The sequence below is a fragment of the Notamacropus eugenii genome, chromosome 2, assembly GCF_028372415.1.
Source record: "Notamacropus eugenii isolate mMacEug1 chromosome 2, mMacEug1.pri_v2, whole genome shotgun sequence".
Classification (NCBI taxonomy): Eukaryota; Metazoa; Chordata; class Mammalia; order Diprotodontia; family Macropodidae; genus Notamacropus; species Notamacropus eugenii.
Window position 1 is genome coordinate 71,167,560 of NC_092873.1, and position 16,597 is coordinate 71,184,156.

Genomic DNA, 16,597 nt, shown 5'->3' on the forward strand with positions numbered 1-16,597 from the left:
AGTAATAATAAATTTGGGGGGTTACATATAGTTCCCCATGATTTCTTACTCATGTTTGTCTTTTTATGCCCCTCTTGAGACTTGTGTTTGAATGTCAAATTTTCTATTCAGCTCTGGTCTTTTCATCAGGAATGACTGGAAGTCTTCTATGTCTTAAATATTCATTTTTCCTCCTGTAGGATTATACTCTGCTTTACTAGGTAGGTTAGTCTTGGTTATAATCCTAGCTGCTTTACCCTCCAGAATATCATATTCTAAGTCGTATACTCCTTTACAATGTTAATTTCTAAATCTTGTATGATCCCGACTGTGGCTCCATGATATTTAAATGGTTTCTTTCGGACTGTTTGCTGTCTTTTCTCCTTGATCTGAGAGCTCTGGAATTTGGTTATAACATTCCAGGAAGTTTACATTTTGAGATCTCCTTTAGGAGGTGACTGGTGAATTCTTACATTTTCTAAGTTCTAAGATATCAGGGCAGTTTTCCTTTATAATTTCTTGAATATGATGTACAAGCTCTGTTTTTGATCATGGCTTACAGATAATAGAATAATTCTTAAATTATCTCTTCTCAATCTATTTTCTAGATCAGTTGTTTTTCCTATCTTTTCAGCCTGCTGATTTTGCTTTATTGTTTCTTGATGTAATTAGCTTCCACTGGATCAATTCTAATTTGTAAGCAATTATTTTCTTGCGTGAGGTTTTGTATCTCATACCACTTGGCTAATTCTGCTTGTTAAGGATTGTCTTCTTTGGCATTTTTGTGCCTTTTTTTATTACCAAGCTGTCAATTTTATTTTTATAATTGTCTTACATTGATCTCATTTCTTTTCCCAATTTTTTTCTCTACCAATCTTATTTGATTTCTAAAAATGGTTCTTTTAAAAACTTTCTTTAGATTTTTCTAAGAATTCTTATTGGACTTGTGTCCAATCTGTATTTTTCTTTGAGGTTTTGCTTGTAGGTGTTTTCACATTATTGCCTTATTCTGAGTCTGTGTCTTGAGCTTCCCTGTCAAGTTGGATGCCTTTTGTGGCCAGGTTCCTTTTTTGTTATTTGTTCATTTTTTCCTGTCTACTTCTTAAATTTGGACTTAATATTTGAGTTGGGTTCTGCTTATTTCTTAGGGATGGGGTTGGGGTGTGGGGATCACTGTCCCAAGCTCTAGGCTTTTTCACTGCTATTTGCATAGCTAGTTCTGGAGACATTTGAGTTTTTGGCGCTTTCAGGGTGGTATGATCTGGGGAGAGGTCTGGTCACTGCTTTCCTGGTCTGCATTCTGGTCCTAACCCAGGTAGGGTCCCTGCCTCCTCTCTAGTCTATAACTACAACCTGGAACTAGGAGCCTCTCCTCAAAGAAGTAATCAGAATTAAACTCTAGCATAGTCAAATTTATGAAAATAAGAGCCATTTCCCAACTGATAAATGACTGAAGCATATGAGCAGGTAATTTTTAGGATTAGAAATCAAGACTATCAGTAGTCATATGCTCTAAATCACCAATAAGAACTACAAATTGAAACAATTCTGAGGTGGTTACACCTCACATCTATAACATCAGCTACCATGACAGAAAAGGAAAATGACAAATGGTGGAGGAGATGTGGAAAATAGATATACTAATACACTCTTGGTCAAACTGTGAACTGGTCCTAGAGAGAAATTTGGAACTATACCCAAAGAGTTATAAAACTGTTATGTATTCTTTGTCCCAGAAATATCATGAATAGGCCTGTATCCCAAAGAGATCAAAGGAAAAAGATTCTTATGCACAAAAATATTTATACAAGCTCTTTTTGTGGTGGCCAAGAATTGGAAATTGAAGGGATGCCTATCAATTGAGGAATATCTGTACAAATTGTTGTATATGATTGTGGTGGAATATTATAGTTCTATAAGAATTGATTAAGGGAATAGTTTCAGGAAAAACATGGGAAAACTTATATGAACTGAAGTAAACTAAATTGAGTAGAACTAGGAGAACAATGTATATACAATATTGTTACAATCATCAACTGTGAAAGACTTGGTTCTGATCAAACAATGTTTTATGACAATTTCAAAGGATTCATGATGAAAAATGCCGTCTGCCTACAGAGAGAGAATTGATGAACTCTGAGGGCAGATTGAAGCATGTTGTTTTTCACTTTAATTTTCTTGCCCTTTTTTCAACATGGCTAGTATAATAAGAGTTTCTGGAGACCAAGCACATGTGTGATGGTTCTCTGATCATGAAACCTTGTGCTTTCTTTCTCCTGCTGTGGAACATATCCTCCGAGGGAAGTTGTATCAGTAAGCACCCCAACATACACAGCAGGGCCTGCTATCACAGGTTCTTAGATCTGCATTGATAAAAGGAAAGGCAACTTTCGAGGGGTCAATAATCACTTTAATCAAACACATATATCATACCTTTAACCAAGTACATATACCATTCAGTTAGTTCAGGGAGTCAGCACCTTGAATTTCAAAGAAAATACAGAGAAATAAAAAGATCAACAGACATGACTTCCTCTGCCTGAATTGAACAGAAAATTGGACCCCAGCTGTCTGACCATCATTACCAGAGAAGGAAGCACGACATCTGGGTTCTCAAACAGAGGAAATGCTCTTAAGTCAGCCCCATTTGGCCTTTTTGACATAGGAAGAAGTATTCTCTGAGTTTGCTCAGAGAACAAAGAAGCTGGTAAGTTCAGGTTCTTTTTCTCATTGATTAATTCAGGCTCTGGCCCTGACTGAGGTTATTAAATTGATATTAAATGATTATTGGCATCTAATCTGTTCCAATGATGTAAAAAATAGGCAAAATGTGAGTTTATCTGCCACTTTACTCTGTAGTAAGTTATCTGCATAACCCTGATGTAGGAGAATTTACTGACATAAAAAAAAACAACAACCCAGTATTAAATAGTTTTTTCTTTCAATTTTTAAAATCTTTCTTTAAAATGTATTACAATTTTACTAATATATAAACCAATTTTAAACATGAATACAAATAATATGAGCTACATAGATATTTATTACATACATATATGGTTACATATAATAACTATAGTAATTACAATATTAAGGGAACTTGATGTTGGTGATATTATGTGGCTTTATTTTTTTGGTATAAAATTTCTCAAAATGAGGTGTGTTTAATGACACTACTACTCATATCTCTTTTTCAGCCATTCATCCTTTTTATTTTATTAATCTGTCCTTCCCAATCTCATTTCCACTCCATTGAGCAAATGATTTTTTTTAAAATGAAAATTTAGCCTTCAATAAATGTATTATCTGGCAAAACAAATCCCTGCAGTTGGTATTTGGGGGAGTGAACCCCATATATGTTACACATATTTTCTAGGAATGTGCAAAGTGTGGTGCTTATTGAACTGAATTCCATTGAATGAATGATCCTCTAGACTGTCAAATCCTTGATGTGGAGCTTTTCATATTGAAGATGTTGGAAATTTAACTAATTACTCTGAATAAATAAAATAAAAATTTTAATAAAATATTTATTCAACAAACGTTGAGCATGTATGATGATTGCAGTCCAACTTCGCAGCTGTGAAAGGCACTCCCCTTGCCTCTCAGAAGTCCATTAAAAAGTTCATAAGTGAAACTTTTGGTAAAGACATTGCATGAAAGTATATCTTTCAGGAATCACAACACTGAAAGGAAACAAAATTTAAGCAGCAAAAATTTCTAGGTATCCAACTTATATCCAAATTGAAAAGTCACTGAATGTCTGCATGTATTGTGCATAAAGATAATTTGTGACAGATTTATCTTTTACTCCTACAGCACTCTGAACTACTAGGTCTCAAACACAAACCTTTTGCAAATCAGCATAATATCACTTTTTATTTTGGTGACTCATTTAAAATGAAACTATTCTTATCATATAAGTAACCTTTGGAAACTGTCCTCGAATCAAAATCATACAGAATAATAATTTTAGAACATAAATAAGATTAGAATAGAATTATTCACTATCTTATCTTGGGGCTTTAACATTTACAACAGACTCTGAAATCAAAGTAATGAAATGGAATGAAAATTTAATGACTAAATTTGAAGATTCAGATTCAAAATTTAACCTTCAAAATATACATGTGACCATAACCATAAATGAATATTAAATATTTAAATTTGTATTAATATATTGTAATTAGAATTATTTACTTTGAAATCTTAGTTCTCTAGAAAGCAAAGATTTTTGCTATGTTCTAGATCCATAATTAATGACAATAGCTGAGATTTATATAACATATTGTATATAATATCTTAAGCCTCACAAAAACCTTTTGATATAAGTTCTACAGGTTTTATTGTCTCCATTTAACAGATGAGGCAACTGGGGCTGTGAGAGGTTAAGTGATTTGACCATTGTGATACAGCTAATAGATGTCAGAAGTAGGATCTGAATCCAGGTCTTCCTATATGCATTATAGTGTGCACTATAGCCAAAACCCTTATGTGTTCAGTGTTTGTAGTAGAAGGTGAGGGGGAAAATGGGCTTTTTTAGAATAACTAATATTTTCCTATTAAAATAGAGTCAAATCACAGCAGTGCTTTATTGTTAAGCAAGTGCAGGACACTTTTAGTGATCTAAAAAACCCACATGTGAAAATTTAAATTCTCGGTCTCAAGATGGTGGAAGTTTTTCATAGTTTCATAGTTTTCTCACAATTACTCCATTAAGGATTAAAATAAAAATGGAACACCAAATTTAGAAATGATCAAAAAATCCAAGAAGAAACTGCAGTAAATGCATTTTTACCAACCCATATATACAAAAACAGAAAGTGAGAAGTATGAAGGCGGTAGAAAGAGGTTTACTTTCTTTCCTCTCATTTTCTTAACTCTCTACCATTTGGCTTCTCAACTAATCTTTCAATCAAAACTAGTGTTACCAATGATCTCTAAATTGCCAAAGCTAATGGCCTTCTCCTTGTCTTCTCGAACTGTCAACAGACCTTGAAACTGTCTTTTTCCTTGTGGGGAATAGTACTTTATCCTGGTTTTCCTTCTTACTCACAATACAGCTTACACTGATTTATCAAAACTCTGACAACACTCACAATCACTGGACCTTAAGTGAAGTGAATCAAAAATTGTAGAACCTATTCAGGGCATAGAACTCTGGTTCTGTACTCCAGGGGAGGTGGTCATGATCCCCAAAGACTTGACTCCAGAATTGTTGTATTTTAGGATTTGTGGGTTTCTTGACGGAAACCACTAAATGATTGTAATCTACCTTCCCCCCTCCTTCCCTGCTTGTGATTTGAGTATATAAGCTGTGCTTTTCTTTCAGAAAAGAGAATATTCCTCACTCTGAAACTGATTAATTAAACTATTTGATTACTGGCACTCCAGTCTCTAGGCCTGCTTTGGGTGGCGCTGAGCATTCTCAGGTTAGAGACTGGTTCGCTAAAAATCCTGTTAACATTAAATGGGGTCAGAAGTTTTTAAGGGGTGGACGTAGGGTGAAACCTTGAACTCTTCAGTGTTTTCCAGAGTCCCAAGTCACTTGACTGATGTATTTGATGCTCGTGACTCTCACTCCATTACAGGTCCAGTCTCTGATCAAGCCTGGCTTTTCATTGTGAGCAACACTCCTGAGCTCCTTTTCTTGATCTGGATCACTTTGGTAAGACCTGTGGATTTTGTTGGTTTGCTTTGTTTTCAGGCACATGTATTTGGCTTTGACTTTTGCGTGAGTCTTTTCTCTCATAATACGGAGCCAGCCATGGCCTACAGTCTTTCTCTTCTTTCTTTTATAAATGCATTCCAACCTGTGGACTGCAGGTTTTTAGTTCCGAACACAGTAAAAAATTTTTGGGTAAGAGTTGCTTGTGTGGTTGGTTCTGTGTGAGGTTAAACTGGTTGAAATTAACTTCTTATTTGCCTACTTGTTTAGAGTTGTGGAAAATTTACTTCTATAATTGAAGTGAATTACTAGCCCAGTGTGGAATACTTGTAATTATCTACTTGTATTTCATGTATTTGTGTTGTTATATTCTCTTATAGTGTATTTTTGTGTGTGTATTGTGTGTTAGTTAAGTGGTGTTATTGATGAGGGCTGGAAGGGAGGTGTGAGACCCCCACAAAGACCATGGTACCAGGGGCAGGTCGTCTGGAGAAGAATTCATGGACTCAAGCACTGTTGAGGTCAAGGTAAAGATTTATTACGCTTTTCAGCGGGCAAGAGTTCTTAGGGAACTTCCAACTTTAGAGGGGTACAGGTAAAGTTTATATAGGATATTCTACAGTAAAGTATGTACCAAATATCCCAGCTAGGTGTTTTGGGGTGGGATTAGGGAGTGGTTAAGGAGTGGTTAATTCTTAAAGGAACATGTACTTTTGGTATCTACTGTGCAGGTATTTTACCCAAAATTCATCAGGGAAATAGCCTGGCGCAGGGAGGGGGGGAGTGTGGTTTTAGGCCTGAAACATTACTAAGTCAACTAGCAGTCAGTGCTGGCTCAGAAATACCAGGCTGCTCTCATCAATGTCTTGTTAGACAAGATAAATGTAAGGGAGTATACGTATGTCTAAGTCTAGCATACATAGGATTGGTCAGTGAGTAGTAAATGTCATTATGACTCAGGACACAGCCTATTAAGCCAGTGCATAGCTGGTTCAAACTAATGAGTTCTAAAGGTGCAGCTGGGTACTCTAGCAGGAAGGGACATAACTGTTGTTTCTCAGGCAGGCTGTGTCCTTGGACTGGGGAGAAATTGCCTGAGATAGTGTTCTGAGGATAGGGAGAAATGTGATTTTAGAATTGGGACTCAATGCACCCAAGCACCCCGTCATCGTTATCTTTGAATGTATACCTTTAAAATGGGACAGATGTGTGGTAAAGGCATGGGGAAAGATACAGCAGTTCCTATTAACAAACTCCCAGAAGGAACATGTGCCTTTCAAATGTATAAGAAATCTGGCCTTGACTATCCCTCATATTGCCAGGATTGGGTTGATTTGATTAGTGATGACCCTAAACTTTGTTTGGGGCAGCTTTGACAAGAACAAATTAGATTATTTAAGGCAGAAATGTATGAATAAAGAAACAGCCTCTTGAGTGGGACAGCTACAATAAATGGTACTCAGAGGAAAGGAAGAGACCATAGCTATGAATTAGAATCAATGAAAGAAAGGATTAAATAATTTGAAAACATTCACCTTAACAACCCCCCACTACCCAACTACCTAAAATATACCCACCTTTACCAAAAGACTCTACCAGCTCGCCAGTTTCTATGTTCCCTTTCAAAGTTCTTCCAGGAAAAAAAAACAAAACCCTGAGGAGAACCCTGAGGAGATCAGGACCTGGGGTTTCAAACCCTGGAAGCACAAACAACTCCAGGATCCTGCCAAGGAGTGTCTCAGCCCCAGGGGGATCACATAGGTTTTGCTGAGCAGTTTTGACTGTGTTATGTTCATACAAATCCCAGTATCTGGATCTGTATCATTTCATGGTTGTCTCAATTGGAAAAAGAGAGACTAGAAGTTGGTGCCAGAAAGCATTAAACCACAGTAATCTCAATCATTCAGCGTGACTAGGCTCCTAGGAAGGCTGGCAGGAGGGGTGGCAAAAGGAGAGGGATGTACAGGCAATGCCCATTATCCCCATAACTCCTGTTGGAGATGTTTCCTTGCTCATATAAGGGCAAGAAGTGTCTACTCTAGTTGATACCAGTGCTATACTCTCAGTTTTAAACCCCTCCATTCCCCTCCCCTGGAGTGAAAAGAGTAACTCATTTGTGGGGGTTGCTAATAACCCCATTGTACCCCATATCTCAGAACCACTCTCCCTTTCTGTTGAGGGATTAGTGCCTTTCATCCTTTTGTCCTGGTCCCTGAGGCTCCCAGAGACTAACTAGGACATGATCTGCTCCATAAATTAGAGGCCATTATTTCATTTGACCTAGGAGGACCACTTCCTTGTGTCTTTTATCCCCAATGACCTTCCCATCTGGAAGTGTTCCCATTCCTTTAGGTTTCTTTCCCTTTAACCCCTTCTGACCATCTGACTCTCAGTCAAGTTCCCTCCAGCTTGTGGGTTTCAGATGTTACTGATATCAAATCAGTTATCAGTGCCCCACGTATTGTGCAGTTAGCTCTCTCATTTGATTCATTCACCTCTGAGAAAGAAAGGAATATAGCTGACGTAAGCAACACGTTCAATCCTGCCACCCATCTACTTGAGATGGGAAGTGAGGATGAGACTTTGGCACATGACTTTGGGATGCTGTGGAAACTTTGGGGCTTCCTTATCTCCTTAGGACAGCCCATTAAAAATCAGAAACAGGTTTCCCATGTATTAAACTGTCTGCTTTCCCCGGCTGTAGCAATAATTAAAATTCCAGGGCACAGTTGAAAAAACAGCATTCATGCCTGTGGGAATGACTGGGCTGACCAAGCAGCTAAAACCACAGCTTTCACCGCTCAAATTCCTAAGGTACAAGTCCCCATAAGCACAGCTATCCATCTTGCTCTTAAGGCCAGCCTAAGCCTCTTAGCCCAACAAGAGAAGAAATAGCCACTGCCCAGAAAAGAATGCCTATCAAAAAGCAGGGAAAGTGTCAAAAGGAGGGATTTGAACTTAATAAGACTATGGGACTATGGGTTGGGAGTTTTCACAGGGCTGCTGAAACTGCCTAGGAGCTGTCCCACCTGCCCCAAGCACAATGCAGCCAAGCCTCTGAAGCCTGCTCATGGGCAGTTTCTTCTCCCAGATTTGCCCTTTGAAACTTGGCAGGTCAAATTTATTCAATTGTCACCAGCCCTTGGATACAAATATGCTTTGGTTATAGTCTGTATGTTTTCCTGGTAGGTAGAAATTTCCCTGTTGTACTGATACAGACTCTGGTGTAGCAAAAATCCTCTTAGAAAAAAATCATTCCTTCCTCCCTCCCCCAAAGGAATACATAGTGATGGAGGTACCCATTTCACAGGAGCTTCCTTAGCTAAGCTACTTTCATCCTGTCCAATTACTCAGCCCTCCTATCACTCCTAGTTATCAAGAATGATTCAAAGAGTTAATGGAATACTTAAAACTTCCCTTGCTAAATTCTCTGAGGAGCTAGGTATCCCCTGGCCCAAAGCCCTTACTTCAACCTTGCTTTGTTCTAGACCTAAGGCCTCAAGGCCTCAACTCAGTCCCTATGAGATAGTACCAGGATGCCCAATGCCGCCATACTAGTGAATGGGAAGCATAACCGTCAAAGACTCCCTCTTACAATATTACATTGGGTTGGCTCAGAAGATATCAGAGACTTATCGATTTCTTTCATAGTCCCATTCTTTGGAAATTCCAACTGAAACTCAGCCCCTGATTCAAGCCAGTGACTGGGTGTTTCACAGATAACACATAGGAGGCACTGGAGTTTTGGATTCCAACCTCTAACAGGTTCACTCTTGATCTGGTTAGACAGGAAGAACAGGAAGACAATTTCAGAGGAGTTAATCTCACTTTATTCTAATATTCTCAAAAGGTTGCTGATAATGGGAGTTCCAACTCCTACAGAATTCCTAATCACCCTTCTCACCCAGGCAGTGGAGAAGGGGGCAACTACCCCTACATCTCGATGGGGTCAATCGAGACAAGCACAGCTTGCGTATTCCCTTAAATCCCCTTAAGCCTTGTTGAGAGCTGGTCAAGGCACACACAGATTTCTCTATGGGTTCTCCTTTAGTGTGCCCCTCTCATTGACCAATACCCACTTGCTTTATAGGGCAATAGACAAAGAAGGCATCTTGCCAACATTAAGCTCACAGGTTAACTCTAGCAGTATCGTCATTCTGTGCAAGTATAGTAAATATCAGTTATGTTACCCCCATATCTCATGACGCAGCCTCAGTAGGACTACCTATCACTATGATTCTAGGAATTATTATCTAGGATCCTTGGGACTATTCTGGGAGTTATTATCTAACACCTGGAAACTAGGTCATGGTTATGGTCATGGTCATGGAACCTGAGAAACTAAACTCTAAAAGGATAACAAAATCCTCCTTACATACACTGGGTCTACTGGAAACATCTTCAGAATCATTTCTTGGAGTCATGGTGGAAAGGCCCTTTTGAAGTCCTGCTCACCACTCTGACTGCAGCCAGATTCTGGGGAGTGAAGTCCTGGATCCACATGTCACATCTGAAAAGGCAGTACCACCCACTTGCATTTTAGAACCCACAGATGACCTGACCCTAAAGATTAAAAGGGGCCCAAAGCAGCCTACAGTTGTTCCCAAGACCACCAACCCAGGAAACTGGATGTGGACTGAGGTTCTCTCTATGAACTAAGCCTTTTTGGTTCCTTGTTATTGTCCCCTCAGACTCTTGGAAGTAGATTGACAATACTCACAATTACTGGTCCTTAAGTGAAGTGAATCAAAGGTTGTAGAACCTGTTCAGGGCACATAAATCTGGTTCTGTGTGTTAGGAATAAAATTTCCAGAGGACAAAAAAGACTCCTGAGGTAGATGATGCAGGAACATTTATTTTATGATCCTTGAAGGAAGCTAGTGTGTTGCAGCCAAGGCTCCACTTATAGAAGGGAGAGCAAGCTAATTTATCCCAGTCTGGGAACTCAAAGTCTCTCCCTCATTTCCTCATTGGCTGAGTACTTTGAGGTGTACAATTTCCCAGTGTGCCTACTTCATGTTATCCCCTTGAAATGTTGCCCCTCCCTCTACATACATTGCATGTGCATTTAAATTAGCTTTAGCTCCTCCTGGGAAGCAGAAGTTAATACTCATGAGTCAAGTAAGCATGCATGCTCAAAGCCTAGCTGTCCTGCTACCCTGTCCTAAACTCAAACCTGGTTGAGACTGGTTTCTGGTGATTGGTTTCCTGTTTTTCCCCTTATTCTGAGAATTGTTTTTGCAGAGAAGTGTGAAAGAAAAACCTCATTTCCTTCGTCTCTGTGGATACATAATCTTTATATCTCACATGTACTCTAGGGGAGGTGGTCACGATCCCCAAAGACCTGACTCCAGAATTATTGTATTGTGGGATTTGTGGCTTTCTTGAGGGAAACCACTAAATGATTGTAATCCACCTTCCTCCCTTCTTCCCCACCTGTGATTTAAGTATATAAACTGTGCTTTTACTTCACACAAAAGAACATTCCTCACTCTGAAATGGATTAAACTACTTGTCTACTGGCACTCCAGTCTCCAGTCCTGCGTTGTGTGGCTCTGAGCATTCTCAGATTAGAGACTGCCTCACTAGAAATCCTGTTACTTTCTTTGACTGTGTATTTTCTTTTTCTTTGGTGAGATGGAGGTGATTAAGAAAGTGAAGAGGTAGCAAGTGTTCCCTCCAAAAAGAAACAGTGTTTCAAAAGCACAGAAGAGAAAGGAGGCAGCCAGGGTTCTGCCTCTGCGTCCCCAACCCTTGGCGGAGCTTGGCCAAAGTAACATTGTAACAAATTCTTAACATCAGTCCAGAGGCAGCAGACCTTTGGGGTAACCTGGTGGGATATTATTTTTTTCATTTTTTAAAAGGGATTAGATTAACAGCCTATGGCTAGAGTTTTACTCTTTACAAAGTGCTTGTCTCACATCAGCCCTATGACATTGGATATTTTAAAAAGACAGCTTTATCCTGCAGGAGCGCTGACTGTTATTGGCAGATGTGAAGCAATAAGGAGAGGAGGAATGCAGGGAGGGGGTGGAAGGAAAAGGGAGGAAGAAAGAAGCTTGGGGCTGGAGGTGGCCGGCAGCTGACTCTGGCCTTTCGTAATTACCGCCAACAGCATCGGGGCTCCCCTAGGTGACAGTCCCCGCCCCTCCTCCCCCCAGCTTCTGCGGGACTCCGCAGGGGAATCCGCCCACGGCTCTACTTCCGGCTGCTCTAGGCCGCTCTTCTCTACTCCTCCCCAGATCCGTTTTCTCTCCGAAAGCCCTCTTCACCAATCTCAGGACTTGTCGGAGGTCGGGACCCCACCCCCGTGCCCCCGAGTCACGTGGATTCTGGGGGGCGGAGCCTCTTGAGTGGCCACACGCTGCTGTGGCGGAAGAAGCGGCTGCGGTGGTGGGGCCGCTGAGCTCCCCTGCTGTGCGAGGGAGGGCAGTGGGAGTCGTTCCGTGCCTCGGCCGTGGGGCGGAAGGATTAAAAAAGAACCTGGGGAGAATGGGCGGCCAGAGCGAGGGGGAGCTAGGCTGAAGAAGAAGCGAAGCCCTTGAGGGCAGATGCAGGAGTCGGTTTGGATGCACCGGGACCTGCATCTTTCTACCTGGGCGCTCTAGCGGTTCTCGTTTCCCTCTTTTCCCTTCTCCCGATGCCCGCCTAGGTTTGGCCTCCCACCACGTGTACGTTCTGTTGAAGAGAATTTGGCCTCTTTTCTTTTTCCCACCATGTGGAGCGGTGACGGGGCAGTAGCTGGGGCGGACACCCTTCGGGCGGAGGTGTCCAGCGCTCCCCCCTCATCCTCATCCTCATCCTCATCCTCTGCCTCTGTCCAGCCCGTGGCTCCGCTAACGGTCCGAAGCCGGGAGAGGGACTCTAAGGTCCAAGTGGTACGTTCTCCTCGTTCCAGTGCTTTGTTTCTTGGGGTTCAGGTGAAGAGAATGAAAGAGCCTGGTTTTTTTTCTTTCTCTTTAGTTCGAAGGTGCATCTCGTCTCCCATCACTTACCCAATATGGCCCTTTTCTGCCCCTTTCCTGTTGAGTCGTTTGTGTCGTGTCCGACCCTTCGTGATCTCATGTCGAGGTTTTCTTGGCAAAGATACTGGAGTGATTTGCCACTTCCTTTTCCAGCTTTTATTTTTTAAACAGATGAGGAAACTTAGGCAAACAGGGTTAAGTGACTTGTCCAAGGTCGCACAGCTAGTGTCTGAGGCTGGATTTGAACTCCAGGCACTCTATTCATTGAGATACCTCTCCTGTCTGTCCTCTCCTGCACTTTATTTCTAACCACTTGGTTAGTGTATTTATACTTTCCCTTAAGATAAAGAAGGTAAAAAAAAAATAAAGTTTAAGGATGGTTTTAGTGAATTAGAAGAACTAGGACTGATGGTGATATTTCTGAATGCAATAGCAAGTTTCTGAAAATATGAAGTAATCTGTAATATTTATGAAGCCATTACATGTTTTCTCATGTAGCCCTTAGCAGCCCTGTGAGGTAAGGTGCAGTGATCATCCTCATTTCACCCATGTGGATACTGACACTCAGAGCCCCTAGGTGACTTTCTCATGAGCCTTCAGCTAGTATCAGGTGGGTTTGGATCCCAGGTCATCTTTACTCCAAGTGCAGTGCTTTTTTTCCCCCCACTACAACAGCCAATTTGTTGAATGTACATATATATCTATCTATTTAACCATCTGTCTATCTATCTGTATATATCTATCTCTGTGTGTGTGTGTGTGTGTATTTAGTAACTTGAAAAATGACTGATTGCATTGGTGCTGGTATACCCTCTTCCACAAATCACAGCTTCTCTACATTTTGAGAGTTACTGTGATTGCAACATTTATCACCCTGCGATCAGCTCCCAGTTTATAACTAATTTAGATCTTCTGGGATGATAAGATGACACTAAAAGTCTTTCTGTATTGGTAGGACCTGACAGAGTTGTAAGCATAGCTCTTCCAGAGAAAGTAAAGACTTTTAGAAATCAAGATGAGTAATTAAATTTGGACTTTAGTGAGGATATTAAACCTATATGTGCCATATTTTTAGCTATCAATTTACCTTTATATTCTCTGAAATTGTAAGATGCTTAAGGGCAGGGAAGTTTTTCTTGGACTGCCAACCCTGTAACCTAGAACCTTTTAATACTGGTGGTCAATGAATGTCCCACACGACTTCCTCTCCCTGACCCCTAATCCTCCCCTAACCTCAACAGCAAACACTAAGAGACCTGGGATCTCATGGCTGCTTTGTTCCTAGGTAGATACATGGATGAATCTGGTCAGTTCACATAACCTCTCAGTTTATTTGATTTTTTATTATTTTATTGATTTTTTTCACATCGTTTCCAATTATAGCCCTTGCTCCTGTCCTGCCCTGCCAGACATCCTTTGTAACATGGATTAAAAAAAAAAAAGCTCAGCAAAACCAACATCTATCAATTGTGTGACTATATATGTGATATTCCAAACCCATAGCCTATCCACTTCCATAAAATAGGGAGGAAAGTGCATTTTCATACCTATTTTCTGGTACCAAGTTTGATCATATAATTTATAACCTGTTTTTAAAAAACATTGTGTTGTTAATATGTACCTGGCTTCCTTCATAGAATTTTTGTCAGGATGATTTCAATTCAATTCAACAAGCACCTATTTGGTGTTACTGTGTGCCAGTGTGCTAGGTGCTGTGCTAGATCTGAGGATAGGCAGAAAAAAGGAAAACTCCCCAAGGAGCTTACGTTCTACTCGGAGAGTGATACATCCATAAACAAATATATACAGCATTAAAAACAGGTGATTTGGGGGTGGACAGTAATATCTGGGGGGAGATCAGGAAAGTCCTGTGTCAAGCATTTATTGAGCTTCTTCAATGTGCTAAGTGTTCTAGGGATACAAAAAAATGAAACATCTTACTCTTAAGGAGTTTCTGTTCTAATGTACATATCTAAATATATAAAAAAGAATTTTTGGTGGGGGAAAGCATTAATATCTGGGGGTGATCGGGTAAAACATTTGAAGTAGGAGGTGGTTGGCAGGAGCTGAGCTTTGAAGGAAACTAGCAATTCTTCTGGTAGGCAGAAATAAAGAGGTGCATTATACAAGCATCATGAACAGTCTTTTTTTTTCCTTTGAGGCATTGCTTGTAGATATTCTTATGTCATTGTCTTCCTCTGAGTTTATGTCTTGACTTCTGTCACCTAAAAAGGGGTTGGTTTTTTTTTTTTTTGACGGGGGGGTTGTTTATTTTTCTAGCCTATTTCTTGATTTTGAACTTATGTTAGAGTTGGTCTCCCCTCTGGGGCCAGGAGGGGTCACTGTCCCAAGCTTCAGTCTTTTTTTGCCTTGTTAATTTCACCACTAGTTCTAGAGGGTCTGTAAGTTTTCTGTGCTTCCAAGTTCCTGGGATCTGGGGAGAGGTGCAGTCACTGCTCTCTTAATCTGAGTTCTTATCTTTTCCTTGCAACTGTAACTCTTCTTCTCCTTGGGACTGTGGCAAGTTGTTTGCTCCCTTGCTACAGTAAGTGTTCTCTCAGTCCTGAAACTGGAACCTGGAACTAGATAATGGGCAATGGTGTGATCAGATAGCACTAGACCCGTTGTCTAATGCCAGTACAGGAGTCTTTTGTAATCTCTGACTAGTTGTCCAATTCTCTTAGGATCTCTGTGGGGTTAGCGTTTCTGAAACCACCCCTTCAAGCTGTTTTCCATACGTTGCACTCCGAGTCAGCCCCCAGCCCAGTGTCACAGACCTCTCCTTCCAATCTCCTAAATTGTTTTGGGCTAGGAAATTGTCTCATCCTGGCTTTTTGTTGACTGTGTCCTTCCAGAATGTGATTTGATTCATTATTTTAAAGTTGTTTGGAGGGGAATGTTGGAAAAATTCGGCTTGAATACTGCCTCTGCTCTGCCATCATGGGTCTGAACCCTACTACAGGATAATTTTTAATTGCTAGGAATTAAATTAAATTGATCTTAATGAAACCCAAGATTGCATTCATTTTTTGTTAGGGGTTTTTTTTTTTTTGGCCTAACTCATTACACTGCAGATAAACACTGGGTTTACTGTTCACTAAAACACTCGGACCTTGTACATGTATTTGTTCTAGTAACCCTCCCCATATTGTACTTATTCTTGTATTTATGAAGTTGATTTTTTTATACTCAAGTGCAAGATTTCACATTTTTCCATATTGAGTTTCATCTTATTCGATTTAGGCTATCAAGAGTCTTTATCAAGACTCTCATTCAGCGTATTAGTTTATTCTTTATAACTTTGTGTCATATGCATATTGAATAAGCATACCATCTCTACCTTTCTCCAAATCAGTGATTAAAAGTTAAACAGCATAAGTCTGTGCACAGATCCTTGGGGTATTGAACTGGAGACTTCCTGAAATGCTGACATTGAACCACTAACAACTCTTCTGAGCCTAGCCATGCAACCAGTTCTTAATACACTTGGCTGTCACTCAATTCATATAATAATAGTATAGGATATTTTGTTAAAAGCTTTACTAAAATCTACGTAGACTATATGCAGAGCTTTTCTTTCATGTACTAACTTTAGTAATCCTGTCAGAAAAGGAAATGAAGTTAGCATGACATCCTTTTTATCTTAAAATTATTTTTGTTCTGAACAAAACCCAAATAAAATGGACATTTCCATAGGCTTAATAGAATTGAAAAAGATTGTGCATATGTACAACTTGCACACTGTAGCTTTCAAAGTTTTCCTGTTTGTCTTTACTTCTCTTCTCTACATTAAAAAAAGATGCCTCAATGACTTCTTTCCTTCCTTTCCTCTCCATACTCTTTTAACTGTAACACTCCCCCACCCCAAATTAGGAAGACAAAGGAAAAACTCTTGTAACAGTTATGCATAGTAAAGCAACAGAAACTGTCACACACTCAAGCATAATGATAAGGTGACCTGCCTTATTAAAAGAATTTATTATTTAAA

General features: G+C 40.0%; 1 protein-coding gene across 3 annotated transcripts in view; it reads left to right on the forward strand.

Annotated features, from left to right (window-relative positions):
* The first annotated feature begins 11,493 nt into the window (after positions 1–11,493).
* The window catches only part of B3GNTL1 (UDP-GlcNAc:betaGal beta-1,3-N-acetylglucosaminyltransferase like 1), a 94,001-nt gene continuing 88,897 nt past the window's right edge, over positions 11,494–16,597 (forward strand). For all 3 annotated transcript variants that reach the window (XM_072640890.1, XM_072640892.1, XM_072640891.1), the window contains exon 1: positions 11,494–12,522. In XM_072640890.1, coding sequence (XP_072496991.1) covers positions 12,361–12,522 — 162 coding nt within the window. In that variant the 5' untranslated portion in view covers positions 11,494–12,360. The remainder of the gene's footprint in view (positions 12,523–16,597) is intronic.